Source organism: Aphanomyces invadans (genome assembly GCF_000520115.1).
Source record: "Aphanomyces invadans strain NJM9701 unplaced genomic scaffold supercont1.15, whole genome shotgun sequence".
NCBI classification, from domain to species: Eukaryota; Oomycota; class Saprolegniomycetes; order Saprolegniales; family Verrucalvaceae; genus Aphanomyces; species Aphanomyces invadans.
The window spans coordinates 638068-664484 of record NW_008580160.1 but is presented as its reverse complement, the minus strand read 5'-3'; the positions used below and the strand labels follow the sequence as shown (position 1 = coordinate 664484).

At 56.3% G+C, this 26417-nt stretch overlaps 13 protein-coding genes across 14 annotated transcripts; 10 read left to right on the top strand and 3 right to left on the bottom strand.

The window, feature by feature from the left end:
• The first annotated feature begins 505 nt into the window (after nucleotides 1–505).
• Nucleotides 506–1906, top strand: H310_07821 (hypothetical protein). The gene is made up of 4 exons (XM_008873323.1): nucleotides 506–538; nucleotides 598–1130; nucleotides 1180–1298; nucleotides 1345–1906. Exons 1-4 carry the CDS (start codon nucleotides 511–513, stop codon nucleotides 1694–1696), a joined length of 1032 nt encoding a protein of 343 aa, XP_008871545.1. The 5' UTR covers nucleotides 506–510; the 3' UTR covers nucleotides 1697–1906.
• A 1265-nt stretch (nucleotides 1907–3171) lies between these two features.
• On the top strand, nucleotides 3172–4305 carry H310_07820 (40S ribosomal protein S2). Its single transcript, XM_008873322.1, has one exon. It carries the CDS (start codon nucleotides 3274–3276, stop codon nucleotides 4060–4062), a length of 789 nt encoding a protein of 262 aa, XP_008871544.1. The 5' UTR covers nucleotides 3172–3273; the 3' UTR covers nucleotides 4063–4305.
• Nucleotides 4306–4557: 252 nt separating this feature from the next.
• On the bottom strand, nucleotides 4558–8514 carry H310_07819 (hypothetical protein). The gene is made up of 7 exons (XM_008873321.1): nucleotides 8355–8514; nucleotides 8115–8310; nucleotides 7305–8063; nucleotides 6641–7248; nucleotides 5847–6588; nucleotides 5121–5769; nucleotides 4558–5070 (listed from the first exon to the last, which is right to left on the bottom strand). Exons 1-7 carry the CDS (start codon nucleotides 8447–8449, stop codon nucleotides 4619–4621), a joined length of 3501 nt encoding a protein of 1166 aa, XP_008871543.1. The 5' UTR covers nucleotides 8450–8514; the 3' UTR covers nucleotides 4558–4618.
• A 987-nt stretch (nucleotides 8515–9501) lies between these two features.
• H310_07818 (hypothetical protein) lies at nucleotides 9502–10677 on the top strand (the record flags this gene model as incomplete). Its single annotated transcript, XM_008873320.1, has 1 exon — nucleotides 9502–10677. One exon carries the CDS (start codon nucleotides 9502–9504, stop codon nucleotides 10675–10677), a length of 1176 nt encoding a protein of 391 aa, XP_008871542.1.
• Nucleotides 10678–11245: 568 nt separating this feature from the next.
• On the top strand, nucleotides 11246–12756 carry H310_07817 (hypothetical protein). Its single transcript, XM_008873319.1, has one exon. It carries the CDS (start codon nucleotides 11254–11256, stop codon nucleotides 12427–12429), a length of 1176 nt encoding a protein of 391 aa, XP_008871541.1. The 5' UTR covers nucleotides 11246–11253; the 3' UTR covers nucleotides 12430–12756.
• Nucleotides 12757–12968: 212 nt separating this feature from the next.
• H310_07816 (hypothetical protein) lies at nucleotides 12969–14333 on the top strand. Its single transcript, XM_008873318.1, has 2 exons — nucleotides 12969–13130; nucleotides 13193–14333. The coding sequence occupies exons 1-2, from the start codon at nucleotides 13048–13050 to the stop codon at nucleotides 14274–14276; spliced, it is 1167 nt and encodes a 388-aa protein (XP_008871540.1). The 5' UTR covers nucleotides 12969–13047; the 3' UTR covers nucleotides 14277–14333.
• Nucleotides 14334–14782: 449 nt separating this feature from the next.
• On the bottom strand, nucleotides 14783–18613 carry H310_07814 (hypothetical protein). The gene is made up of 4 exons (XM_008873316.1): nucleotides 17939–18613; nucleotides 17281–17709; nucleotides 16813–17233; nucleotides 14783–16560 (listed from the first exon to the last, which is right to left on the bottom strand). Exons 1-4 carry the CDS (start codon nucleotides 18569–18571, stop codon nucleotides 16295–16297), a joined length of 1749 nt encoding a protein of 582 aa, XP_008871538.1. The 5' UTR covers nucleotides 18572–18613; the 3' UTR covers nucleotides 14783–16294.
• Nucleotides 14796–16286, top strand: H310_07815 (hypothetical protein; the record flags this gene model as incomplete). Its single annotated transcript, XM_008873317.1, has 1 exon — nucleotides 14796–16286. One exon carries the CDS (start codon nucleotides 14796–14798, stop codon nucleotides 16272–16274), a length of 1479 nt encoding a protein of 492 aa, XP_008871539.1. The 3' UTR covers nucleotides 16275–16286.
• An 81-nt stretch (nucleotides 18614–18694) lies between the features above and the next one.
• Nucleotides 18695–20658, top strand: H310_07813. Of its 2 annotated transcripts, XM_008873314.1 has the most exons (8): nucleotides 18695–19083; nucleotides 19156–19283; nucleotides 19383–19732; nucleotides 19862–19925; nucleotides 20013–20126; nucleotides 20173–20221; nucleotides 20295–20340; nucleotides 20390–20658. In XM_008873314.1, the coding sequence occupies exons 1-8, from the start codon at nucleotides 18723–18725 to the stop codon at nucleotides 20490–20492; spliced, it is 1215 nt and encodes a 404-aa protein (XP_008871536.1). In that variant the 5' UTR covers nucleotides 18695–18722; the 3' UTR covers nucleotides 20493–20658. The 2 variants fall into 2 exon arrangements, with proteins under 2 accessions (XP_008871536.1, XP_008871537.1); XM_008873315.1 differs by having other exon boundaries at nucleotides 20013–20221.
• An 872-nt stretch (nucleotides 20659–21530) lies between these two features.
• Nucleotides 21531–21839, top strand: H310_07812 (hypothetical protein; the record flags this gene model as incomplete). The annotated part of the gene is made up of 1 exon (XM_008873313.1): nucleotides 21531–21839. The coding sequence occupies one exon, from the start codon at nucleotides 21531–21533 to the stop codon at nucleotides 21837–21839; it is 309 nt and encodes a 102-aa protein (XP_008871535.1).
• A 775-nt stretch (nucleotides 21840–22614) lies between these two features.
• H310_07811 (hypothetical protein) lies at nucleotides 22615–23689 on the top strand. The gene is made up of 2 exons (XM_008873312.1): nucleotides 22615–22800; nucleotides 22858–23689. The coding sequence occupies exons 1-2, from the start codon at nucleotides 22620–22622 to the stop codon at nucleotides 23619–23621; spliced, it is 945 nt and encodes a 314-aa protein (XP_008871534.1). The 5' UTR covers nucleotides 22615–22619; the 3' UTR covers nucleotides 23622–23689.
• A 288-nt stretch (nucleotides 23690–23977) lies between these two features.
• On the top strand, nucleotides 23978–26336 carry H310_07810 (hypothetical protein; the record flags this gene model as incomplete). The annotated part of the gene is made up of 7 exons (XM_008873311.1): nucleotides 23978–24213; nucleotides 24270–24693; nucleotides 24749–24964; nucleotides 25021–25314; nucleotides 25369–25526; nucleotides 25593–25675; nucleotides 25730–26336. The coding sequence occupies 7 exons, from the start codon at nucleotides 23978–23980 to the stop codon at nucleotides 25897–25899; spliced, it is 1581 nt and encodes a 526-aa protein (XP_008871533.1). The 3' UTR covers nucleotides 25900–26336.
• Nucleotides 25644–26336, bottom strand: H310_07809 (hypothetical protein). The gene has a single exon (XM_008873310.1). The coding sequence runs from the start codon at nucleotides 26289–26291 to the stop codon at nucleotides 25974–25976; it is 318 nt and encodes a 105-aa protein (XP_008871532.1). The 5' UTR covers nucleotides 26292–26336; the 3' UTR covers nucleotides 25644–25973.
• Nucleotides 26337–26417: the final 81 nt, after the last annotated feature.

Genomic DNA, 26417 nt, shown 5'->3' with positions numbered 1-26417 from the left:
CTTGGGCTCATAACCTGTTAGAGCGAGGTAGTCGAGCGCGTGGCTGCAAAGCCAGTAGGAGTAGGTTCAAGAGTGATTCATTGGTGGTTAACGTCTCTGGTCTCTGTGTCGATATGAATGGTCCTCGCTGACCTAACATGCACTCCTCGTGTACCAACATTCTCAACAGGGGCTATTTGCGTACGTCATGTTAAGCTGGTGGAGGTCGGTACACTTGAGGCCAGTATGGACGTCCCATTGTCTTTTTCACGGGGTGGACCAGTGCAAGTTACATGGTGCTCGAGAAGGAACAGGCATGCAATGGCTCAGGACTGAGCCCTTCCAAGCGACACATGGAATGGGGACACCTCCCTCCCCAGTCTTCTCTTCCATGGGGCAATCGCCTCCAGTGCACAGGACCGCGCGCGACCGCCGCATCCCATCAAATCGAAGTTGTGAGTTCTCAACCGGATAATGACCCTCCATATCCGGATTTTGGCCATTCCATGCAACCATTTCGAATTCGCCACGATGGACAAGCCCACCAATGCGAATCAAGGTGCGTTGATTGCCGCCACGCCATCGCTGAGACCTCATGGAGGGTGCATGTGCGTGTAGGGTGCGTTGGCACGCAGAGCGAGGAAGCAGGAAAAGCTGCTGGGTGTGCGGGTTGCCCAAACCAATCGCTGTGTGCTAGCGGGGCGACCAAATTGCCCGACCCGACCGTGGCGACAGTGAAGGACCACTTGAGTCGCGTGAAGCACAAAATTTTGGTGCTTAGTGGCAAAGGCGGAGTTGGCAAGTCGACAATCAGTTGTCAACTGGCGTTCGGCCTAGCGCAAAAGGGGTTCCAAGTGGGGTTGTTGGACGTCGACATCACTGGCCCAAGTGTTCCGCGCATGTTGGGGCTGCAGGGCCAAGAAGTGCATCAGAGCAACGAAGGATGGTCTCCCGTGTATGTCGACGACAACTTGGGCGTGATGTCGATTGGGTTTATGCTTCCGAACGCAGACGACGCCATCATTTGGCGCGGGCCAAAGAAGAGCGGCCTCATCAAGCAATTCCTCACGGATGTGCATTGGGGAGACTTGGACTACTTGATCATTGACACGCCTCCGGGAACGTCGGACGAGCACATCAGCATCGTCCAGGTTGGCGACACTTTGCACATAATCCTCAAGATTACGTTGGTTCGTATAGTACTTGAAGGACGCTCAGATTGACGGCGCCGTCGTGGTCACCACGCCCCAAGAAGTTGCGATGGCCGACGTGCGCAAGGAGCTCAACTTTTGCAAGAAGACAAGCGTGCCAATTATCGGGTAGCCCCATCCTATCGGGTTGTTTTTTCTTTCATCGTTCTGGTAGCGTCGTTGAAAACATGGCCGGGCTACAGCAAGACCTGTCGCGCTGCAACTTTGTCGACCCAATGACTTCTGTGGACCACACGCAGCACGTGCTCGACGTGCTCAAGGCGAAAGCGCCAGAGCTGCTCTCGATGGCTGTTCAATTGCAAGTGTTTCCGCCAGCGGCCGGGGGCGGCGAAGCCATGGCGCGCATGTTCCAAGTGCCTTTTCTCGGTCGTCTCCCCCTCGATCAAAAACTCACGCAAGCTTGTGAGGAAGGCGTGAGTTTCCTCGAAGCGTACCCAACATCGAGCGCTGCGTCTGGGTTCCAGCAAATCCTTGACCAAGTCGTTCGAAACACCGCCAACAAGTAGAATTGCCAACGTTGAAACGAATCGAGTAAAGGTGGCGCCACACGACCTACGCGTGCCTTGCCCTGGTCGATGTTGATGGCCTGAGGATTGAACCGCATACGAGGTCGAACTCTGTGTCCCATGGAATGAAAAGTGCCGGGAGCGCTTGGAACCCGGCGTCATTGCGATCGGATGGATGCGCCGCTCTGTCGTTGCATTACGGAATCCATGGAGAGGTGGAAATGAAGGCAGGAGTTGGCCGCTTTCCAACGGGGGCACGTGCATGCGCTTCCCCGACCGACGATGAAATTGACGAGCGCGGAATTCCTTGCTCCAGGGCAACCACTTGAAACGTGGCGGCGAACGTTCAGGATCTTGATTTACGTGTCAAAGTCAATCAAGGCCGACAGCATCTCCCACACGCCCCAAACACACAAGTGACTGCAATTACCAGTACAAACAGACGATAAAACTGCTGGGCCCACGGCAGTATGGGAAGTCGACGACTACGTACGGCCACGTCGTGAGTGTTGAGGGTGCAGTCGTCATCGACTTGGCGATGGCGACGAGTTACACCGTCGAGGGATTCCAGGTCCTTCGTTTGCAGCATCTTGAGCGCATTCAAACCCAGTACGACATAGGGAAGGAATCATTCCTTCATCTCCCTGGCCTTTACTGTTCGTAGCATGGCATCGGGACGCACGCGTCGCTGCCATGACAAACCTATTTGCATGTTGGACCTCGGCGGCGTCGGGATGTAGGAGCTGTCAACGAGCGCGATCGGGTTCATCCATCCGCTCTTTGCACTGGGCAGCTCTGTCACCATGGTCGAGTCTTGGCCTACTCGACGCCCAAAATCGAGTCGTCGACATGCTCTTGCCACTCTCCATGACGGTTCTAACCTCGGCCACCGCCTTGACCTTGCGCGCCGCTTTCTTCTCGTTGCGATATGCCCGCGCCAGTTGAATGCAAAGCACGGGGTTCACAATCATCCGATCCGCCACACGCTTCAGACATTGCGTTGTAGTACCGATAATCTCGTGGGTCTTGAGCGGGAGAGATTGTCTTCAAAGCGCACGAACGGTGCGACGGCGACGTTGAGTTGCATCGACAGCCATCATCGCCATCGACGTATTGTGTTTCCAACTGCAGCCACGACAGGAACCAAAGATACCAGAGCAGAATGAAAAACCAATCTTGCCATCGACACGATCTGGATGATCCCCGTGACGTGACCATGAAGCCAACATCACAATCGTATAAAGTTACATTTAAACTACGCCAAGCAAGGCAGCAGGCTGGGCTTATGCCCCATCTTCGGTGTTGTTCGTACAACAGAGCGAGAGCGCGCGCGCTGTGCCGTCGAGATCGTGCCGGCGCGACGGTCGACGAATTGGCCCGCCACTGTCGCAGGATTGTAGTATTCTTGCTCGCGGATTCGCTCGTATCTCAGACTCAATTGGATTCGCTAAAATTCGACCAATCCGGAAATAGAGGCGTTTCATTGGTGGCTTTGCACGGGTGGTTCCCATCGCGGCGATCGCGATCGCGGCACGCCGTCACTTCTTGAATCGTCCAACAAAGTTCAAGCAATCAACATGGCTGACGCTGCTCCTCGAGGTGAACGTGGTGGATTTGGCCGCGGCCGTGGCCGTGGTGGTGACCGTGGTCGCGGTCGCGGGCGCGGTCGAGGCCGTGGCCGTGACGGCGAAAAGGAAGGGTGGACCCCCGTGACCAAGCTCGGCCGCCTCGTCAAGGACGGCAAGATCGAGTCGCTGGAACAGATCTTCCTCTACTCGTTGACGGTCAAGGAATCCGAAATCGTCGACTACTTCCTCAAGGACCGCTTGAAGGACGAAGTGATGAAGATCATGCCTGTGCAAAAGCAAACCACGGCCGGTCAACGCACCCGCTTCAAGGCGTTCGTGGCGGTCGGTGACCACGCTGGCCACGTCGGTTTGGGTGTGAAGTGCGCCAAGGAAGTCGCGACCGCCATTCGTGGTGCCATCATCAACGCCAAGATGAACTTGGTCCCTGTCCGCCGCGGGTACTGGGGTAAGATGTCTGGCCTTCCCCACACCGTGTGCAACAAGGTCACGGGCAAGTGCGGTTCCGTCCGCGTGCGCCTCATCCCGGCCCCTCGTGGTACCGGTTTGTGCGCTGCCCCTGCCCCCAAGAAGTTGTTGGGCATGGCCGGTATCGAAGATTGCTACACGTCGGCGCGCGGCCACACCCGTACGTTGGGCAACTTCGTCAAGGCGACGTTCTACGCCTTGCGCGCCACGTACGCGTACTTGACGCCGGATCTCTGGACCCCCACCAAGTTTACGCCGACGCCGTACCAAGAGCACTCGGACTACTTGAGCAAGGCGTTTGTCAAGAAGTAAAGCCATGTCGCAACTCGGAAGTTGCAACGAGCACAAGGGAGAGCGCATTTGGACGAGCGCTACGGTGCGTAGGTGTCGACCTTTGGCAAGTACATGAGTAGACGGCGATGGCTGGTAGATCGAGAGGAGACATGGAGAGGGTGGGAAAGCGGCAACGCTGCGCTGCGAGGTGGCGACCCGCCCCCTCCACTGTCTTGTCGAGTCTTCTCTGCCGTGGTGAATGCTAATGTATGGACTGCTCGATGTTGTTGTCGTGTACGCGCATGGAGGGGATGGTCGTTTGTGGCGCCATGCTCCTCCTCCTTTCCCTTTCTTCGTGACGCATCATCATGATTGATTGAGCCATGGCATGGCTTGCCCCATCCAGCGGTAGTTCACGACCTCGATGAATGGGCTCTATAGGGAAGGAGTGCATGACGTCGCGGGTTTCGCCTGCTCGAACGCTAGACGACACCCCTCCACACAGTCGTCGCACGCACCGCCGCCATGTCGACGCCACTTCGAACGCATAACTCGTTCATCTATATTACCGCGCCATCATCAACTTCATGTCATTTTACCATCCCTTCAACGCCAGAGTCATCTTGATGTTCATCGCGGCCAGTTCGTTGGCAAGATACCGAAACACGTACGGCATCGCGACTGGTTCACATCCGTCGCCGGTTCGACACGTAGCGCACATCCAGTGCTGCCGCTCTTTGTGGAGAGTCAAGTCCGACTGCCCCGCGTCGGTCACGGACGCGCGCTGGGTCCATGTCGAGAGGAGACTGCCGCACTTGGTACAGACGGTCGCAATGTGTTTGTCCGAGCAGTTCATGAGTCGGTCGTGGAGGAGGAATGCACACCCGTGCGCCAAGAGCGAATCGCGCTCCATTTCACCAAAACGGATCCCGCCCTTCTTCTTGCGCCCCTTGAGCGGCTGGCGCGTCAACGAGTTCATCGGGCCCGTCGCGCGGACTTGGCTCTTGTCGCTGACCATGTGCCGCAGGCGTTGGTAGTACACCACCCCTAGACATCAACGGTCAGCGCCGTCATCACAACGTCGTTGTCGAACGCACCCATGTAAATGTCAGCGTGCATGACGGTGCCCGTGAGCCCCGAGTAGAGCGGCTCGCTGCCCATGTAATTGTATCCTGCCTTCTTCAAGTACTTGCCAAATTGGTCGATCGCGCGATGTTGTTCGTTAAACTGGAACGGCGTCGCGTCCATGTACTCGCCACGGAGGGCGCCGGCCTTGGCCGCCATCGATTCCACCAACATCCCGATCGTCATGCGCGACGGAAACGCGTGCGGGTTGATGATAATGTCGGGGCTCATCCCGGACTCGGCAAACGGCATGTCGGCTTGGGGCCACAAAATCGACAGCACACCCTTTTGCCCGTGGCGCGATGAAAACTTGTCGCCGATGATCGGGTTCCGAACAAACCGGAGCTTGATGCTGGCTTTGGTCGCGATCGCGCCCGCGCCGTTCCCGAGCAAGTTGATTTGGTCAATCACGGCCGGCTCGGTCTCTTTGTGCTTGACAAACGAGGCTTTGCCCGTCGTTTCATTGATGTGGCACGCGATGGGGTCGCCGTACTCGACGTGCTGGCCCACGTGCGGGAACCCGTCCGCGTCCAACTTGGACGAAAACAGCGTCGCGCCGTGAGGCTGGACGTTGCCAAAATACGACTTGGTTGTGGTCTTTTCATTCGGGGCAATGTCCACCTACGACAACGATGCCACCATCAACCACGTGCCACGCAAGAGCGCGCCGTCCGCCGCTGCTGCCTGCGATTTCATACCTGAATCTGCTTGTACACGGACGCATGGCCAAACCCGCGCTCGTAGCTCGACTTGTTGAGAATCATGGCGTCTTCCATGTCAAAGCCCGTGTACGAAATGACCGCCACGACCGCGTTCGTGCCAAGCGGGTACTCGTCCAGTTGAAACTCTTGCAGCCGTTCGTTGTGCACAATCGGCGCTTGCGGTGTTTGGATGCGGTACATTTTGTTGTCGGTTCGGTACGGGATCGAATGCGCCGGTGTCCCCATCGTTTGCTTGGCCATTTGGCACTGATACATGTTGCGGGGACTCTGGTTGTGCTCGCTGAACGGCGTGAGACTCGCGACGAGCGATAGCATGTTGGTGGGCTTGATCTCCATGTGCGTCGTGCTATCGCGGATGTCGGCGGGAAGGACTCCGATGTTCATAAACACTTGCTCCATCGGACCAATGTGCTCGGTCCACGACGTGTGGAGCTGCTGGACGGGGCGGGTAAACCGCGCGGCGTCCGCAGACAAGTACAGCCCTGGGAACGGCCCCCCCACCACAGGAAGGATCAAGCACACTTCGAGGGTCGGGACGACTCCGCGTTCCTTGCGGAGATGTGCCTCGGGAGTCGCCTTTGTAAAGCGAAGAGCAGCTTCGAGCTCGACGCACACGGTTGGCGCGGCTGCCCCGACCAGTTTCCCGTTCAACAGGACGGGGAGGTAGTGGTGCGGCGCGACAAACGACCCGTCGCTAAAGCCCGTGGAAGGAATCATCCTACAAAGACCGACGGTGTCATCGCGGCGCGATCCGAATCGACGTTTGTTACCCGAGGTTGGCGAGAAAACGGGCGAGCTTGAGCTCTTCTTCGGCGACCGTATCGGGCGTGTACGGGGGATGCGTTACTAGCTCGCACTCGACGGCCAAGTGGTTGAGGAGCCCGCACGGCGATCCATCGGGGGTGTGGACCGGGCACATGAACCCCCACGAGTCTGGGAGCAGCTTGCGGACGGTCGTGGTTTTCATGGTCGTGAAAAACTGGCCGCGATGGACACTTCGAAAGTGGGAAAAGTATCGGTAGTAGTTGAGCTTTTCCGCAACGACCGTGTACCCCGCGAGCTGCATGAGGTCGAGCCCGCTCGTGGTTCGGAGGTTGCCCGTGTTCAAAAAGTACGTGAGCGCGTGGCCGATGTTTTGCGTACGCTCCCACACTTTTTTCAAATACGTTGCGTCGAGCACGGCCGGCTTGGTCTTGGCGCCTTCGATCTGGCCTTGGATTGACGCGAGCATGTCCTGGAGCCGCTCCTTCAAGATCATGAGGTACAAGTGGCCTGGGAGAAGGAGTTCGTGGTTCATAAGAGAGTCCGGGTTGTCTTCGCGGACGTCGCCTTTTGCAAACGCGTACAGTTTGCGAAGCATCAAGCACAGCAACTCGACCTATCCACGATTCGTTGGGACATGAGTGGCTCTCGTCTCGAACGCTGCCACGGTACCTTTTGAGCACGGCCTTTTTCGCCTTGCTGAATGTGCACAAACACGTACTCGTCGAGAAATCGATTCCCGACTTGGACGTTCGTCATGTCGGCCGACAAATACGGCAACACGTGGCGGAAATGCTTGCCCAAATACGCGAGCGCTTCGTCGCGCGAGTACACTGCAAATCGCTTGGACTCGCGCAGAATGAGCTCCATGCGAGCAGCGAGGTACGTATTGTCGACGTCGCCGCGGACGACTCGGTCGTATATTTCGCGATCCGTCAAGGGGTACATCGCCTTGAGGAGAAGCCCCGCAGGGACCATGAACTCTTGCTTGCGCACACCGAGTCGAACCATTGCGTTCCCGTCCAGGAGGTAGTGCAGCGTCAACGTGACAGCGCTCTGGTCGCGGCGAACGCAGCGCATGGTAACCCCGAGCTCCGAATACAAGTCGCCGCGTTTCGAAAATGCGCCACGGCGCACGGCCATGATGTGGTGGCGGCGGGGCATTTGCAGCAGACGCACGCACCGTTCGTTCCCGTTACAGATGAAGTAACCACCCATCTCGTTGGCTTCTTCGTGAGCTTGGACGAGTTCTGCCGGCGACAAGTTGGCCAAGTGGCATCGCTGAGACCGCACCATGATTGGGATGTGCCCCACGGTGCGTTGGAGGTGCTCTGTCGTGGATCCGCCGACGAAGGACCGCGCCAGCGTCACAATCAACGGCGCCGTGTACGAAATGCCACGCTGGCGGCATTCAGTGGGCAACAGCGTTTTCTGCGCACAAACGCATGCATGAGTTAGATGCAATTGGAAGACACTACGAACCGCGTGGCCGCCGTGGGTCGCATCCGACGTAGGGTACCCAATTTGCACACTGTCGATCCAAATCGTCATCTTGTTGCTGTGGCCGACGTCAATCGTGAGCGGCAAGATGCTCGCCACGGCATGGTCGAGCCCTTCCGACAGCATGAAGTTGAACGAATCGACATGTGGCGCGACTAGTTTTTGCAACTTGGCGTTCCTACAAGGCGTCATGAGCGTGCCGTGGATTGCAAGACCACGTACGTCTTGGGCGGACATGATGCTGGAGCACTCGTGGGGTTCGTCGCGGGCCACGATGTTCCAAACCTCGCCTTCTTCGTCGACGACGATGGAGCCATGGAGTCGCGGGAGATCCGTGCAATAAGCCGTGGCGGCGAATGGCCAGCCCGCCACCCAATCAAAATCGAGTGAAAAATAAACGGTGGCAATTAAACCTACAAATCGGAGCCAATCGTTTTCGTCCATGGAAAACCTCTGGCATTCGATAGTTGTAAAAAGTGTGAAAGGTTTTCCAGTCTCGACACTCTTATCCTATGCGTGTTTGGTCGCTGTGGTCAAAAATTCAAAGCACCGTTGGCTGGAGTGGTCACTGGAACGCCCGCGCTTTCGGCCATCAAATACCTCACGCGCGCGCGTGGGGTGCGTCTTCCTCAAACGTGGCCATCATCACGTACGTGTTGAATCGCCACGGCCTTTTCCGCTGTGAATGCCCCCGTTGGCATGGCGCTTGGACTCAACTTTGGCATGTGAGGCAATTGGTGAGCTGTGGCAAGCAAGCATCCACCGAATTCAAATTTTCCTCCTTCACATACATACCCATGGAAGGTGCATTGGGGGCGGCGGCGTGTCGGGCCAACCTCGGACTGTGGCAACAACGCCCTCCACACAATACTGAAACGAGTATATTGGGGAGGGAGTACTTCGACGTCGATTTTGAACTTCCGTTTTAGCCTCCTGACCTACTACATGAACAATTCGACAGGTTTGCAAAATATGTCTTGAATAATACTCATTCCTAATCAAGCATATAACGCTTACCACAGAATTAATATACAAAGCTATATATTAAGGCATTTTGAATTTCCTAATCAACGTGCTTAGTATTGAGCTCTTGACCTCGATCATACTACATGTACAAATCGACAGGTTTGCAAACTATTTCTTGAATAATACTCATTACTAATCAAGAATATAACGGTTACAACAAAATTGATATACACAACTATATATTAAGTCATTTCGATTTTCCTAATCAACGTGCTTAGTATTGAGCTCTTGACCTCGATCAGATCGGAATTCACCCAATCGGCGACCCACGTCGTGGCCCGTCACATCATGGTCGGTCCTGTTGGCGTGCTGTCGTCGGGCCACTTTCAAATTCACCTACATCATGGCCGCCCCATCCCTGTTCGAACCCCTCCAAGTTGGTGACTACACGCTCAGCCATCGCGTGGTCCTGGCACCGCTTACGCGCTACCGCGCCAGCGCTCTCGAAGGCGACGAAGAAAGCGTCCCTACCGACATCATGGCCAAGTACTATGGCCAGCGTGCGTCGCACGGCGGCTTGCTCATTTCCGAAGCGTCTCCTATCGCTCCGGAAGGTCGACCGAGCATCCTGGCGCCGTCCATTTACACATCGCTGCATGCTGCCCGCTGGAAGCCTGTCACCGACGCGGTGCACGCGAAGGGTGGGTTTATCTTTTTGCAATTGTGGCACGTGGGTGCGTGGTCGCACTCTGGCTTGGACACGAAGGGCCGCCCACCGGCGTCATCAGCCGTCTTCAACATGGAGCCTGGGACGTCTCTATTCAACACGCGCGATGGTCTCAAGCCGCGCGATCCGCAGACGCGCATCCTAACAACGGACGAGATCCCCGAACTCATTCAACAGTACGTCCGCGCGGCCAAGTTGGCGATCGAAGCTGGGTTCGACGGAGTCGAAATCCACGGCGCCAACAGTTACCTCTTGGATCAATTCATCAGCGACCACATCAACTCCCAACGCACAGATCAATACGGCGGTTCGCTCGAAAACAGACTGCGATTGCCCGTAGAGATCGCGACGGCCGTCGCCGACGCCATCGGCGCGGGTCGCACCGGGATTCGATTCAGCCCGTTTGTGTCGATTCAAGGCAAGCAGGACAGCAACCCGATCCTCACGTGGACGACGCTACTCAAGATGCTGAACCCGCTCCATTTGGCGTACGTCCACTTGGTCGAGCCTCGACTTCCTGGCAGCTGGGATCGTGTCCCGAACCCGGAAGAGCTCAACTTGAAGCCATTTCGTGAAGCATACGACGGTGTGTTAATTGTTGCAGGGGGTCATTCCGCCGACACCGCGGACGCGGCTGTCAAGAACGGCGACGCAGACCTCGTGGCATTCGGGCGCAGCTTCATTTCCAACCCAGATTTGCCCAGCCGCATTCAACACGGCCATCCTTTCTCCCCGTACGACCGCTCGACGTTTTACACGCCAGGTGAAGTTGGCTACACCGACTACAAGACGTGGGAAGAGCTCGACGGGGAAAAGCACAGCGCGGCTGCGACGGACGATGTCGGCCCTTAATTCGAAGAAAATTGAAGGTGATTTTGCTGTTGGAGTCTGGTACTAGATCAAGCCACCTGCCGAATGTAGAGCGACAAGTCAAGGGCGTTGTCGTCCCGACATCCACTAACATCGCAGCTTGTACTCACCGCTACCCGCGACTGCATGCATGAGGCGCGCGATTCATTGAGCATGCATGTGCTTTCGTGCGGCTCCGAGTTTCGCGCGGCCTTTTTCTTCACAGCTCTGATGTGTCCACACGTTTGTAATCACACTCCGAGAGTTCGACATGTATGTTAGCGCCTATCTGCTCAGGATGTATGCGAGAATTTCCAGCATCTATTTTTTACTTGATGATTAAATTGAGTCGACATGAATTGATTCACCATATTTTGTCCATGGAAAATACATGTCTTAATGCCGGTAAAACTTGGATATATTTTGCAGATTGTATACCCTGATCGAAACTGCTAGATATTCATTTCAATTCGACCTCATTTTATCCAATCAAGTATCGAAATTTTGAATCATTTTGTCACATCATGGTCGGTCCTGTTGGCGTGCTGTCGTCGGGCCACTTTCAAATTCACCTACATCATGGCCGCCCCATCCCTGTTCGAACCCCTCCAAGTTGGTGACTACACGCTCAGCCATCGCGTGGTCCTGGCACCGCTTACACGCTACCGCGCCAGCGCTGTCGAAGGCGACGAAGAAAGCGTCCCTACCGACATCATGGCCAAGTACTATGGCCAGCGTGCGTCGCACGGCGGCTTGCTCATTTCCGAAGCGTCTCCGATCGCTCCGGAAGGTCGACCGAGCATCCTGGCGCCGTCCATTTACACATCGCTGCATGCTGCCCGCTGGAAGCCTGTCACCGACGCGGTGCACGCGAAGGGTGGGTTTATCTTTTTGCAATTGTGGCACGTGGGTGCGTGGTCGCACTCTGGCTTGGACACGAAGGGCCGCCCACCGGCGTCATCAGCCGTCTTCAACATGGAGCCTGGGACGTCTCTATTCAACACGCGCGATGGTCTCAAGCCGCGCGATCCGCAGACGCGCATCCTAACAACGGACGAGATCCCCGAACTCATTCAACAGTACGTCCGCGCGGCCAAGTTGGCGATCGAAGCTGGGTTCGACGGAGTCGAAATCCACGGCGCGAACGGATACATCTTGGATCAATTCATCAGCGACCACATCAACTCCCAACGCACAGATCAATACGGCGGTTCGCTCGAAAACAGACTGCGATTGCCCGTAGAGATCGCGACGGCCGTCGCCGACGCCATCGGCGCGGGTCGCACCGGGATTCGATTCAGCCCGTTTGTGTCGATTCAAGGCAAGCAGGACAGCAACCCGATCCTCACGTGGACGACGCTACTCAAGATGTTGAACCCGCTCCATTTGGCGTACGTACACTTGGTCGAGCCTCGACTTCCTGGCAGCTGGGATCGTGTCCCGAACCCGGAAGAGCTCAACTTGAAGCCATTTCGTGAAGCATACGACGGTGTGTTAATTGTTGCAGGGGGTCATTCCGCCGACACCGCGGAGGCGGCTGTCAAGAACGGCGACGCAGACCTCGTGGCATTCGGGCGCAGCTTCATTTCCAACCCAGATTTGCCCAGCCGCATTCAACACGGCCATCCTTTCTCCCCGTACGACCGCTCGACGTTTTACACACCAGGTGAAGTTGGCTACACCGACTACAAGACGTGGGAAGAGCTCGACGGGGAAAAGCACAGCGCGGCTGCGACGGACGATGTCGGCCCTTAATTCGAAGAAAATTGAAGGTGATTTTGCTGTTGGAGTCTGGTACTAGATCAAGCCACCTGCCGAATGTAGAAGGACAAGTCAAGGGCGTTGTCGTCCCGACATCCACTAACATCGCAGCTTGTACTCACCGCTACCCGCGACTGCATGCATGAGGCGCGCGATTCATTGAGCATGCATGTGCTTTCGTGCGGCTCCGAGGTTCGCGCGGCCTTTTCCTTCACAGCTCTGATGTGTCCACAAGTTTGTAATCACGCTCCGAGGGTTCGACATGTATGTTAGCGCCTATCTGCTCAGGATGTATGCGAGAATTTCCAGCATCTATTTTTTTACTTGATGATTAAATTGAGTCGACATGAATGGATTCACCATATTTTGTCCATGGAAAATACATGTCTTAATTTGGATATATTTTGCAGATTGTATACCCTGATCGAAACTGCTAGATTTTCATTTCGATTCGACCTCATTTTATCCAATCAAGTATCGAAATTTTGGATCATTTTGTCCAATCACACGGCGAAAAACTGTCGTGTCATCGCTGTCGATGGTCGTCGGAGCAATCACGCGGCAGCGGCGAAGGAATCGATTCAGTTTGGAATTCCTCGACGTCCGTGTAACATGGCCACTGCTTCTTCACTCTTTAAGCCTCTCCGCGTGGGGAGCTTGACTCTTCTCCACCGCGTCGTCATGGCGCCGCTCACGTAAGTTGATCCTCCCCAACGAATTGATGGACATTGCTGATGCGACGTGGATCCCTCAATAGGCGATACCGCGCACATGCTTTGGAAGACGGCGTCGAGAACGTTCCGTCTGCTATCATGGCGACGTACTATGGGCAGCGTGCCTCCAAGGGAGGCCTGCTCATCTCGGAAGCGTCCCCGATCTGTCCAGAAGGCCGACCAAACATTCGCGCGCCCGCCATCTACGATCCATTGCATGTCTCTAAGTGGCGCGCGATCACCGATGCCGTTCACGCGAAGGAAGGATATATTTTCATGCAACTGTGGCACGTGGGTGGCAGCTCGCATTCGCTATTCGACCCTCAAGGCCGTGCTCCTCCGTCGTCCGCATCATTCCAGATGGAAGGGAACCCTGTGAATACACCTGAAGGCCCGAAGCCCCGCCAACTGACGCGCATGATCACCACAGACGAAGTCCAAGACTTGATTGCCCAGTACGTCCGCGCATCCGAACTCGCGATCGAAGCCGGCTTTGATGGCGTCGAAATCCATGGCGCGAACGGATACATCTTGGACCAGTTCATCAACGATCAAATCAACACACAACGCACGGACCAGTACGGCGGGTCGCTAGAGAACCGTGTGCGGCTGCCGGTGGAGGTGGCGACGGCGGTCGCGAACGCCATCGGCGCCGACAAGACGGCCATTCGATTCAGTCCATTTGGTTCGTTCCAAGGAATGAAGGACAGCGACCCCGTCACGACGTGGAGCACACTGCTTCGGCAACTCAACCCCCTCCGCTTGGCCTACGTGCATCTTGTGGAGCCTCGCATCGCCGGGGGCTGGGACGCCGGAAGCGCCCCAGACGAGGCAGTCATCAACCTGAAGCCGTTCCGTGCAGCCTACGACGGTGTGCTGATCGTCGCCGGCGGCTACACGGCCGACTCAGGTGCTGCCGTCGTTGCCAACGGTGGAGGCGATGCCGTCGCTTATGGTCGCTACTTCATTTCGAACCCGGACTTGCCGACCCGCATTGAGCATGGCCATCCACTGACGCCGTATGTGCGAGACCTGTTCTACACGCCAGGGGAGCTCGGGTACACGGATTACAAGACGTGGGAAGAGCAAGAGGCCGGCCAAGTCAACCCGTCCGCTCCTGTAAAGTAACCGGCTGTAGTTTGCGGTGGTGGTAGCTTGGCATGAACAAGAGAGTGCAAGAACGGAGTTCGTTGTAGTTCATCCTGTTCGAGGTTGACAGCTCGATCGTCCATCGGGATAGTGCTTTGAGGAGTCAGGAGCAACCCTCTACCTTGATGGAGGGATTTGCCGTGCCGACAGAACCGCCGTCGACCATGACCCAAGCAATGATCGATGGCAACTGTGCTAGCCTGCGTGGATGTGATTCGAACAGGTGGTCGCGCGATTCTCGTTGCACATGGAGATCGGTTGTGCCGGTGACTGCTTGGTTCAGATGTGGACGGCATATATGACGTTGTCGCGCCACCATGGCGCTGCCAAGGACAACAACCCCGTTCATCCCGCCGCAATCGACGCGGCCCTTTGCCGACCTGTTTCGATGCGCTATTTCTCCATCTCGTCGCCGAGATCGGCGACGAGATTTCATTATCCGGATACTGTCGGATACTGTGCCCTTTGGATTTACCCGATCCCATGGCACACTTTGTAATGACTGAGGTGGGTCGCAGCGGCCCTGCCGTGCGCTACGGCGAGCTCGTTGTTCTTGGGTACAGCAGCTACAAGAGACAAGGCGCGGCGGCCACCAGAGGCCACTGGCTTCCCGTTGGGGCACCAAACACCCGGTTTTGCCTCACCAGGCGTTCCACTCCCAACGCGCTCGTTCCTGAGCGTGTCGTTTTCGTCGAATCACGTCTTCAAAAACGAGAGCTCACGCATGGGTTGCAACAAGCGCTCGCCACAGGCAAATCGACCAAGTTCGTGTGCATACCTGTCTCGGCCACAACGACCGTGGCGACAGAGTTGGTGGAATCGTCCATGTTCGACTTGTTTCAGCTAGGCCGGCAGCCATCCCCCCACAATGACTTTGTTGTACCTGGCCATCTACACGGCGACAAGGGAACGATGTCTCGCTTTGCGGCGCGAATTATGTGCGACCGTGCACCACCCTACACATGCCGCGTCTTTGCCGGCGGATTTGACACCGACCATCACGTTGCAGTGCCCATGAACGCCCCCAAGTTCTGCCGATCCTGCCAGCGATGGTCGTCCTCGTCGTCAACTTGCAAATGCATTGCTTCCACGATAGTCTCCAATCGTGTGTTGGGCGCAAATCACGAAAACACTGTGACGGCGTTTGGCTTCACCAACTCGATCCAGCCTGTCGACGCATTGACACGTAACGGCGTGCGCTTGTGGCGTCCTGAAACCCAGTCGTGGGTTGAGGTGTCTGTGCATGGACAGATCTATGCGGTCTCGACGGCGTCGTCGTCATCGTCCACTGCAGCGTTCGCGCGGCCGACTGGCGCGCCTATCGCAATGGAAGCCGTGTTGACCCACGGATGCATTCTCGACTTGGGCGGTGTCCACGTCAAGTTTATCTACCCCAGTTCAAACAATGCGCCCCCGGGGTCGCTAGCTCTGCGCCTCGAGTCGCTTCGTGTGCACTGTCCGGTGCACCTTCACCCGCTGCAGTTTGGACCGTACCCACCGATTCACTCCAAGCGACATCATCACGAGCCTTCACCACAAGACGGAATCCCCAGTGCATTCCAGCCACACGTTTACCCTGCGTGCGGGCACGTGTGCGGGTACAATGCTCGCATGGCCAGTACACAGCAATGCCCCCTCTGCCGCACGCCCAGTACGTTGGTGCCACTTCGCGTGGCAACTCGGCATGGCCAGCGTTTACTCACCAGCACACTGGACCACGAACAGGTCCCCGACTGTGTCTTCAACCCTTGTGGCCACATGGTTGACGCGGCGCTTGCGGCAGAATCGGCCGCCCTCCGACTTGCCACGACGGGCAAGAGTATCTGTCCGTTCTGCGCTAAGTCGCTCGACCCTCGGCGCCCGTACTCCAAGTTATTCTTTTACCGCGACGACTACGATGACGTCGAGACTGTTGGCGCTGCATACCGCGCCCTATCACCCCTGCATACGCTTGGGACACAAGAGTTGAATGCGTAGAGCGCCACTTGGGTTTTTTGCTATCCTTTTTTTTTGTTGGGAGAGGCAGCATACTTCGACGCAGCCGACGGGTTGGCGCTGATGCGACGAAGCCCCTTGAGCGTCTTGAGCTTGAGTTCGTCGCGTGATAACGGGTGCATCTGATCTGTCTGCTCGATGCTTTCCTCTTCGTCGGACGAGTAGTCTTCGAGGTTTGGCGGGTTGATCTGAAGCGGATCGCCGCCCATCGGCGCGGTGGGGCCGATCCCCAAGACCGCGTGGAGGAGGTGCGATGAAACTCCATGGCCTAAACAATGGTTCCGTGAATTCACGACATGCTAACTCGACCAAAAATCGCTTCGACATCGTGCCGCCATGCGTGTCAAAGCCAACACTGCAAAATAATCTCACAAGGCCAACCCGACAAACAAGTGCCGAGCACCCAACGCAAGCACCGGACCAACACAACTCCACATCACGCCATGTTTCCGAGCTGACACCAGCACCGCCCACTTCGAATAGAGTGTAGCCACGTCCGCGAAGGCAAATGCAACAGTACCAGGTGCCGTGGCCGCAGTCGATCCAGTGGCATGGGCTGTCGGCAGGGCGGCCGTCGCGTCGATCGGGACATCGACGCTTGCGTTGCGGGACTTTTGGAACGCCGCGTAGAGATGGAGGATTTCGTTTGTGCGCTGTTCGATCATGCCGAGGTACTGCATCATGTTGACTTCCGTCACGATGTTGTCGCCGAGCATTTCGCACATTGCTTGGGCATTGCATCCGATCTTGGCAAACAGGACGTGGATCGCGATCTTGACCGCATTGATGTTCTTCTGCGCTTCGTTGTACTTGGCCTCGTACTTGTCAGCTGCGTGCTCGGTCGCCGTGAGCTTTGACTCGAGCTCTTTGAGCAGTTGCTTGTGCTGGTGCGCGTCGTCGCCAGTGTCTTCCGAGTACTTGGCCTCCTCCGCTTTGAGCGACTACAGCGCCATCGTTGTCGTCCATGCCGCCACCGTCGAGGCCGTACCTCGATGTGGTCTTGCAGTTTCTCGATCTCGTTTGTTTGCTCGTTGACGTAATTGAACAAGGAAAAGTTCTGGTCTTCGTTCTTGATAAAGGTCGTGACGAGCTCTTCAATGTCCGTGATACCCGTCGCGGCCTTGATCTTGGCAAACACTTCCTCGTAGTTTTGCACACGTTCGACACTGACCTGGACGTGAACTTTGTCCTTTGCCACACCCCATTGCTGCCGCTGGAGCTTGCGCTTGAGCGTCCCGCTGTCGTCGTCTCCCATGTGCGCCGCGCTCTCTCGTCGTTGCGACTCGCGAATCTGTGCTTCCCGAGCCATGTCGGCCCTCCGCTTGGACTCTTCGATCTTGTCCAGGAGCTCTCCAATCTGACGACGGTGTTCCTCGGCTTCTTGTCGGTTTACTTGCTCGATAGCTTTAATTTCCATCTACAACAAAAAAGGCCGCTATGTGAGCCGTTTTGCCACGTCGGGAGAGCTGAATTGGATGCCATCAAGCGCAGTGAAGGTATCGTGGGCGGTGGCACTGCCGCTTGCGTCCACGGCGCGTGCATCGCCAACGCCCCCCATGCTGCCTTGCATGGCACCGAAAGCACCAGGAGAAGCAGCGTTCGGCAATGAAATTCTCCCTTGCCAACGATGAGAGAAAAGGACCAACCTGGGCCGAGTCGCGCTGTTCGTAGCTCAAGTTGCTTAGCTCGATGATGTTGGCCATCTGCTTCTTGCGCTCGTTGTGGTCTTTTTCTAGCTTGCGGTAAATGTTGTCGAAAATCATGCGCTCTCGCCGGAGGTTGTCGATTTCTTCGCGTAGGATCTTGTTTTGGGCCAGCGCTTCGTTGAACTTGACGAGTGACTTGTCCAGCCGATTCTCCAAGATTCGAATCTGCTTGTTCACCATGTGGTGATTCTCCTTGGCTGCATTCACGCCACCCATGTGCTTCTTCTGGTGCAGCACCTTGTGCTTCATGATCGTGATCTGCTGCGCCAACGTCTCCGAGTGCTTCGTCTCGGCCGCGATCTTCTTGACATACGTGTCAATTTGGTCCTGCATCCTGTTGATGCTTTCCTGCTGCGCAGTTGCGCTCGATTCGGTAATGTGTCGCGTCGCGAGCGCAAGTTCGTTCTTCATGTCTTCGTTGTCCCGCTTGAGCTTTTCAATCACAGTCTGCTGCCGGCGCATCACTTGGTGCGACTCGTCCGAGTACGACTTTCGGTTCATCTCCATGTTGCGATATTCCTTTTGCAGCTGCGTGAAGTCGACGCCGACCCCCGACGCTTTCATCGCGTCCATGGCACGGGTGCCGCGATGCCTCTGGCCAGGCGCCTGGCAAACCGGTAACTGCTCCGGCCGTTACAACGCCGTATCCGGAGACATTCTCCGACATACGTATCCGGATATGTATCCGACTTATCGGTCGAAGAGCAATCCCAGGTCGAGCGCCATGGCGACCGAGGCGACGGAAGGCGAAGTTTTGGGCCGGTACGAGCAGCGCCTGGCTGAGAAGTACCGTTTTGCTCTACATGTGATCATCGACCACATGGCGTGCTTCGTGAGCTTGTTCCACCACACGCAAATCGAGCTGAAGAGCCTCGAGGCGCTCGCGCAAAAGAAAATGCCGCAGATGCTGCCGTTCTTGAGCGTCGTTCATGACAAGATCAACTACGTAACGCAAGCGACTCCGCTCTTCTTAGGATATGACCACTTAGTCACGTACATCAAGGTGCTGCAGCAAGAGAAGCACAACTTTGATCCACGACCGCAGCCGTGGAACGCCCTGCGGCTCTACGACAACGAGTACCAAGGTATTTGTGTAATTTGCGGCGCTGTCCCCCTCCGTGATAACATCCACCATCCTCTCTTTGACTCACTGCCAGATCAATTTGCGAGCAAAGTGCAAGTGTTCACGACGCTGTATCAAGAACTGGATGCGCGATTGCCCGAATTTCTCGTCGAAGTCGAACGCCACGCGCCGCTGCTGCAACTGCTGTCCCAGAAGCGCGAGGTGATGCCCATTTGAACACGCATTGCGAATTTAGCGCCGACGGCGTGCACACTCACGTTGTTTTGAACTTGCCCGTCGTGACTGTCGTGGCTCGTGTAGGACATGTTCGCCCTCCTCCGAAAGGTGCATGCTGCCAACCACTTGCCACAGAACATGAAGAAACACAAAGCCGAGCTGAAATCGGCGTACCAGCGGAGCTTGGTCAAGTACAAGCACGCGCTCCAGGCGAGTCCGATCAAGCTGGAGAAACAAATCCAACACGAGATTCGCCACTTTACGCAGCACATGCACTCGATGGTGGCTCGTCACTGGCAAATTTGCCACACGTTGACCCGCGCCAACGCAGAAGTCACCCCCGACTGTTCACTCACCGCCCGCGACGTACAGCTCATCGACGACTTCATCAAGGACGTGCTGCGACTACACGACGATGTGGGCGACTTTTGCAGGTACGTGATCGAAAAACTCTACGATGTCGGCTTGCGTGGAGCTTCTTGAACGGGAGAGATCGATGATGCGCCACCCATGACTGCTTGAACGGTGTGGCAGGCATCTCACTGTCGCCGGTGAACGCTTAGCACGGCCATGGCCAAGGACGCATTCCTAGAGCAGATCACTGCATTTGAAACAGCTGCCTCCCATGTAAGTCGTCGCGCCATCATCGAGTGCGAGCACCGGTGTCAAGTCGATCCACGTGTGATTCGAATCGAGTTTTTGACCGTCGTGCAGGATTGGTTTGTCGTGTGTACGAGCCCGCTCAAGTTGAATTTCCACGAGCCGCTGGACCAGCCTCTGTTTGGCGCGTACTGCGACGACCTGCAGCACCGCATGAAGGAGTTGCATGTGAGCCAGCTCGTTTCTGTCGCTCCCTGACATCGACTCGACACAGACCCTGCGCAACTCCAACAAGTATCAATCGGCCGTAGCGTATTGCGAAGGTAAGCTTTTGTCGCTGGGGTTGCCTTGGTCCACGTCGCCATGGCTAACGAACGCGGCGATTGCTTTGTGTAGCAACTCGAGCCGAAGTTGGCCAGTGCTTCGCCCGACTGCAGAGCTCGTACGTTGTGACCCATACCAACGACATGATGTCGATCCGTTTCATGCAGGCAATCGTATCATCCCACGCAAGACTGCTCCAAGGAAGAGGCGTTGGCAGCGCTCAAGGTCGAGATCCAAAGCTTGGCGGCGGCAGATGGCCTCACCGTGTGATTCAAGCAATGAGCCAACTGCACATCGGGTCGTCCCGACGTGGACGATGGGCGGGCGCCAGTGCAGTGGAAGGATTCCAGTGTTTTGGCAGATACGACGTCGTGTGTACTAATCCGAACAACGAGCGTAACGATGGCCGGCCCAATGTCGACCGTCGATGAGGATGAGCTCCTGGTGATGCCATGGGCGGACGTCTCGATCGCGGCAGATCCATTCCGTGCTGGCATCGTGATGGAGGCAGGTGCATCAGTGCGTGTTTCAGGAAGGTCATGGCGGATGGCAAAACATGATACATTGAATCGTCCACGGCCGTGCTAGAAATTTGTCTTAGGGTGGATAAATTCGTGCGGACAGCGCGCATCGCCACCATCCAAGCACGTATACGATCCGATGGCGTCCGAAAGGCGACGGCACTCTGCAGTGGACTCGAAAACATGGCGAGTGACGTTGGGCGCGATGGATTTGATTTCGATCGTTGGCTCAAACAAACCGACCATGACGTGGCAGTGCGGTCTCGCGGCATCCCCATCACCACATGCATCCGCACAGAATTGTTGAAATATGTGGATGGAAGTCTCCATCGACTACGAAGGAATGGACGATGTGAACTCGCTGGTCGCTCAACGTGTCATGGCCCGTGGCATCGTGGCGCCTTCCACAGTGGCGAGGGTTTTTGCTCACGTAGGCATGTTGGCATGCCTGGCCCCTCAGCCGAGCCGCGATACTCGGTCCAAAGTGATTGTGGACCTGGCGCCGCTCGCGGCGACAGTCCACTGTTGTAAGTGGTTGCGCCACCAACAGAGGCCGCCGATGGATTGTTCCGTTGCGCAGCCACAAACAATTCGACGGCAACAGATCGATCGGTGCAGCTCGCGCGACCCTTCTCGGCGCTGAGTTGTCCAAACAGCCAGGAGGGCAGCATACCCCATGGCCAGTGGATTCGTTCTCAAACGTGCTTCTTGCAACCGCAACTCGACCACGCCTGACGGCTGCTCCAGTTGACGACAGCGGGGGGCATTCCTAGCCATCACGATCTTCATGCGAGGCAAGACCGCCAAGGACAGGACAGGCGCAAACGACATTCTCCAGGCGGGCCACGTGAGTCTCGTCAACGCTGGTTTGATCATGCCGGTCATTGCCCATATTCCTCCACCCACACCACCCGCGCGTGGGATGCACCACGGACGCGCTCGACTTGGCAACGAGCACGAGTGTACCGAGCGTGCGAAGTATGCGGCCTCGGCAAGCGAGTTTTTGAACGTTGTCGAGAGCTATTGCGCTGACACGTACGACATTTCTACGCGATTTGTGCGCCTCCGCGTTTCGGGAAGCGCTGGCGTGGCTTAAGTCGCTCACGTGCCGGCGCCATGGGGCTCTCGTCGATTCCTAGGCCACTGCATGCATCTAGACGTAGTCGTCCATGCCCTGCGACAGAGGTCGTGGTTTGCAAGGATTCCTTCGACTGGGACTTTGAGCTCCTCTTCGTCCTGTAGCTAGCCACCGTCAATTCCTTCATTGCCTATACCTGGCGGCTCATCGCCCATGGCAACTACGTCGCAAGTTCCGCTTTCAATCAGGTTTTCACCGACTGCCAACGATACCACCTGAATCCATTGCCCAGCGTCTTTAAATGACTTACCAACTATGTCAACGTGACGACTACATGTCGCTTTGTGTTAATCTCAACAAAGTGTGGATGGGCTGCACAAGTCTAGGCGGTTGCTGGGGTAGAGGCGATCTCGTGAACTAATGTTCCAATGCCTTGGCAAGATGGCCCCGATCGCCCACATTTCGACTGCTCCCCACCGTGATCTCGCCAACGGCACTTGATCGTTCTGGCTCCCCCAGGAACGCGCCAAGCCAGGCACCACGACATCGCTTCGGTGCGCGCCATGCGCGAGTGATTTCTCTACTGTCCGTGGCCCTCCCCACAGTCAGCGAGGTAACTATGGCAGTGGACTGGCCTCGCTACTAGTGTGATTCACATGGCGCGCAACAATTCTCGACCCTTAGGATAGACATGGCTAACGTGGTTCGTTCTAACTGTTTTGGCTTCAGTCGTTGAATCCCCCAGGTGGCTGCTCATGACATGAGTTGTATGTTGCAACACAGGGTATTTATAGCTTGATGGGCCCCAAGCCGACACCGACGCCGCCAAACAAGGGCCCAAAACCTTCGCCCCCCAACAAAGGGACGCCAGCAACCACCTCGTCCAAAGGAAAGCAACTTGCTTCGACGTCGTCGCCATCGCCTTCCCTTCCTAAAATTTCGTCGCCCAAGAGTCCGTCGAAGCAATCAACTCCGACAGGCAATTCCATTCCCTGTCTGTGATTCTACCTCGCATGCTGACGAATGGTGTGAACAGGTGGCGCCCATGCAAAGGCCTTCAGTGCCGACAAGATGCCGAGCATCGATGCTCGACCCCCCTCCGTTCAGCGCACCAACGATTCCGCTGTCGACACCCCTGCTGACGGCGAGGCTGCCAATGCGGCCATCGCAACTCTGGATGGACCCATCGATGTCCCCTTCATAACAACGGACGAATTTTCAACTCCTGCGAACACAGCAGCGCAGGGAGAAAGGAACGTCGCGGCACAGGAGGAAGAGCGACTTCGTGCAGAGGCGGCGGAGTTGGCAAAGCGGCAAAATGGCCACGTCGTCCTCAAGTACGAAATGTACAGCGAACAGTTTGAAATTGCCAACGGAAGCACGACTGCCACGGTCGTCGACGAAGCGTATTGCTTGAGCTTTGTCATGCCCCATTGTCGCATCCACCTATCCGAATGGGACCCGCCGACAAAGGTCGCGAAAGAGAGTCAATCAGCCACAAACAGCGTGTACGTGCTCGAAGATCCAGCCGGAACGTTCCATGGTCTGGAGTCGGGCAAGACTTACTACGTATACATCGAGCAAGAAGCGGAGCAGCTCGCGCAAGACCAAGCGAAGATGCGCGCGATTGCTGCCACGATGGACGGCGCGCAGCCGTCCAAGGCCGACAAGAAAGATGACGGCAGGGGCTTTGAAAGCTGCAGCTGCATTGAAGGCAACCCTTGTGTCGACGAGTACGGATGCAAAGACTGGCACAATCGCTATGCAATCGCCATGAAAAATGGATGGAAAGGGTTTTAACTACACTGAGGGCGACTGTGGCGGTGATTGACAGCCTTCATGCTCGTGATGATGGTTGTGTGTGTATGCATGTGGCACACACAAGTGGGGTCGATGCCTACGTTGACGCTGCTGGCTGTGTGATAACCAGCGATGGCCATGAACCGCGCAAGGCAGCCAACAAAAGGACGTGATGGTGGCATCTTCTCGGAGCAAGAGCCGTGCTGTGCTTGCCCGTGGCGACGGCTTACCAGGAGGACCGACGGGCAGAAGATCGCGTCTGTTTCTGCGATGCGTTTCAAAATATGACGATATGATTGGATAAATATGAGAATTCGAACCAATGAAATCGATGTATTCCTTGAAATTCCCAAACGATGTCCAAGGCTTATCACCTTGATGGCTTCCTGGCCGACGTGGGTCAGATAGGCTACGTCCCTCAAGGCCGATATGCCAAGACGGGCAAGCTGCGGCCTGAAGATGTGGAGACGTTAATGCAAGGCGGCGCGTTGGATGGCGTCTGGACGTGGGTTCAACACAACGTTAAGGCCACGGATGCCATCGACCTGCTCCGGAGAAACCTGCACGTCGCAAGTCAAGCGCCGACATCACCGTACGTCGAGGCAAATTGTACTTGGCGGCGTTTTCATGACGTGTATACTTTGCTAGGGACATCCTTGCTCATAAACAGCGACGGGTGGCAGCGCTCGCGGAGAAGAAGCGACAGCTTCAGAGCGATATTGCCAAGTTACAGACCGACAAGAAACAATTGATCGCGAAAATCTCTTTCGCTGAACAAGCCATGGCGCTGGCGACCGATCCGCCCATCCACGCACTTCTCCATGACACGTATGCACTGCAGGCTCAGTATCGCCATCAAGAGCGCGAGGGCGTCATGCACGAGCTCCTTACGTCGCTCCGACCACCATCATCCGCCGAACTGTCTGGACGACGAGTCGTCCAGAAGACTCTGCATCATTTGGAGCATTTGCTCAGGCATTCGCGTCCTCCTCCGGGACGCCAACGATGGCCGCGCCCTTCGTCTCCCAGACAACTGATGCCGCCATCCCTCGCTACACATGCCACCGTCCAAGTGAGATGCCCGTCACCCGCGAAACTCAGGCATGTTTGTAAGAACGACTTTTTAGGAAGCGCTCCAAGTCCCCGGCCAAGTTCTGCTGGATGCACTTCTGGCATGGCATGCCGACAACACGTCCGCAGCCGCCAACACCCGCCTTCCCGAGCTAACTCCATACCGACCCCGACGCCCTCTGCACGATATTGAGTCCCAGATCCAGCGCCACATGGAGCTGCTTTACGTCGAGTTGGCCGCGCGACAAAACGCGTGCGAGCGATTGCGTCAGGTGATCATTCCTTCGTCGCCACATCGGATGCATGCTGCCCTCACTACGTGGCGCAGGCATCGCCCCCGATAACATCCACGGTGTCAGCAACCCCAGCAACGGCACGACAACTCGAATTCCTGCAATCGTACGGGGAATCCCTCGCCCAGGAGCTGCAAGCGATGGATGCGGCGGCCGCCACGACCGCCGAGCACCTTGCAGCCATTGCTTCGTTCGAGTCCCGCCTGGATCAATGCCACAAGAACGTGGCCGCCGCCTTTCGTACCAACCGCGCGCTTGTCGTGGATATCCTTGATCTGCAAAACAAACTGCTCGTGTACGTGCAGACTGAGCTCGTGGATGCCTTCCAGGTCAGTTTGGGGAAGCAGATTGGAATCGTTCGAGGTTGATGTGGGTTTGCAAAGGGCTTGCGCGAAGAGACGGAAGCCGCGCTGGCTGATGCGATGAAGCGTGAAGTAGCAAAGTGGTCTGAACTCGCCGAATTGCCGCAGCAGTTTGAGTTGAGGAGACGAAGGGCATCCACCACCAAGTTGAACAGTGCATTGCAGCGAATCGAAACCAGGTGCGAGTGAATCTTGACTATCGAGAATTGCTGTGCAATCATGGCTCATCCCGAATCGCGCTGCAGTGTTCTCAAGCTGGAAGCGGCCAAAGCTGAATTCGACGGATTCCTCCAAACGTCGCCGTGCTTTGCGGTCCTGTCCTGGGAAGGTAAAAGGACTCGTCGCAATACGGGAATCGGTGACGATGATTGTGTGGCTGTAGAGCTCCTGGAGCAAGTGCGCGAAGTTGATGCCGTGGTGTCGGACGCAATGTTGCCCGATCTCGGGCGTTTGGAGGAAGTGGCGGCGGATCTCCTCGACGTGAAGTTGCCGACACTTTTCCGCGCGATACACAGCTGGTTTGACCAGCCAGCACAGCACATTGTTGAGTAATAGAGTATGATACAACGTACCCCACGAAGGAGCACAACTTGTTCATGGATGGCTTTGAATGCATGCAGTATATCTCATGTGGAGTTGGTGGGCTTGGTGGCGGCGGCATGCAGGTCCTGGAGCTTCTTCTTTTGTTCGTCGTCAAGGAGTTTGCGTGTTTCGGCGCTCAGGTCTTGCCCAAAATGCGTCTGTCGCTCCTGCAACATGGTGCGGTAGTTTTCCCATTCGGTGAGGAATCCCTTGATAAACTCTGGTTTGGCGGTCTTGTGCAGTTTGAACTCGTCGCGGACGTACCGATCGCCCAGAACACGCATCACAGGCTCAAGCTTCTGCCGGTGCAGTCGCAGGATATCTCGGTACAGACCAAGCACACGAGCACGTTGCGTCGCCATCGCCGCCACGAGATCAATACGAACGAAAGTACGGCCACCGCTCGGAAATTGTATGATCCAATGCACACTATTTCTGCAATTCACACTATTAATGGTGCATCTCCATAACACAACGAAATGAACGTC

Coding starts and splice junctions, on each gene's coding strand:
- H310_07821 (XM_008873323.1), top strand. CDS start 511: ATGGACAAGCCCACCAATGCGAATCAAG. Junction 1,131..1,179: donor AGCACATCAGCATCGTCCAG/GTTGGCGACACT, acceptor TGGTTCGTATAG/TACTTGAAGGACGCTCAGAT. Junction 1,299..1,344: donor ACAAGCGTGCCAATTATCGG/GTAGCCCCATCC, acceptor TCGTTCTGGTAG/CGTCGTTGAAAACATGGCCG.
- H310_07820 (XM_008873322.1), top strand. CDS start 3,274: ATGGCTGACGCTGCTCCTCGAGGTGAACGTGGTGGATTTGGCCGCGGC.
- H310_07819 (XM_008873321.1), bottom strand. CDS start 8,449: ATGGCTCCATCGTCGTCGACGAAGAAGGCGAGGTTTGGAACATCGTGG. Junction 8,064..8,114: donor CGACCCACGGCGGCCACGCG/GTTCGTAGTGTC, acceptor GTTTGTGCGCAG/AAAACGCTGTTGCCCACTGA. Junction 5,071..5,120: donor GCACGCTGACATTTACATGG/GTGCGTTCGACA, acceptor GTTGATGTCTAG/GGGTGGTGTACTACCAACGC.
- H310_07817 (XM_008873319.1), top strand. CDS start 11,254: ATGGCCGCCCCATCCCTGTTCGAACCCCTCCAAGTTGGTGACTACACG.
- H310_07816 (XM_008873318.1), top strand. CDS start 13,048: ATGGCCACTGCTTCTTCACTCTTTAAGCCTCTCCGCGTGGGGAGCTTG. Junction 13,131..13,192: donor GTCGTCATGGCGCCGCTCAC/GTAAGTTGATCC, acceptor ATCCCTCAATAG/GCGATACCGCGCACATGCTT.
- H310_07814 (XM_008873316.1), bottom strand. CDS start 18,571: ATGGACGCGATGAAAGCGTCGGGGGTCGGCGTCGACTTCACGCAGCTG. Junction 17,710..17,938: donor AACAGCGCGACTCGGCCCAG/GTTGGTCCTTTT, acceptor TTTTTGTTGTAG/ATGGAAATTAAAGCTATCGA. Junction 17,234..17,280: donor AACTGCAAGACCACATCGAG/GTACGGCCTCGA, acceptor ATGGCGCTGTAG/TCGCTCAAAGCGGAGGAGGC.
- H310_07813 (XM_008873314.1), top strand. CDS start 18,723: ATGGCGACCGAGGCGACGGAAGGCGAAGTTTTGGGCCGGTACGAGCAG. Junction 19,733..19,861: donor GATGTGGGCGACTTTTGCAG/GTACGTGATCGA, acceptor GTGAACGCTTAG/CACGGCCATGGCCAAGGACG. Junction 20,222..20,294: donor GGCCGTAGCGTATTGCGAAG/GTAAGCTTTTGT, acceptor TGCTTTGTGTAG/CAACTCGAGCCGAAGTTGGC.
- H310_07811 (XM_008873312.1), top strand. CDS start 22,620: ATGGGCCCCAAGCCGACACCGACGCCGCCAAACAAGGGCCCAAAACCT. Junction 22,801..22,857: donor GAAGCAATCAACTCCGACAG/GCAATTCCATTC, acceptor TGGTGTGAACAG/GTGGCGCCCATGCAAAGGCC.
- H310_07809 (XM_008873310.1), bottom strand. CDS start 26,291: ATGGCGACGCAACGTGCTCGTGTGCTTGGTCTGTACCGAGATATCCTG.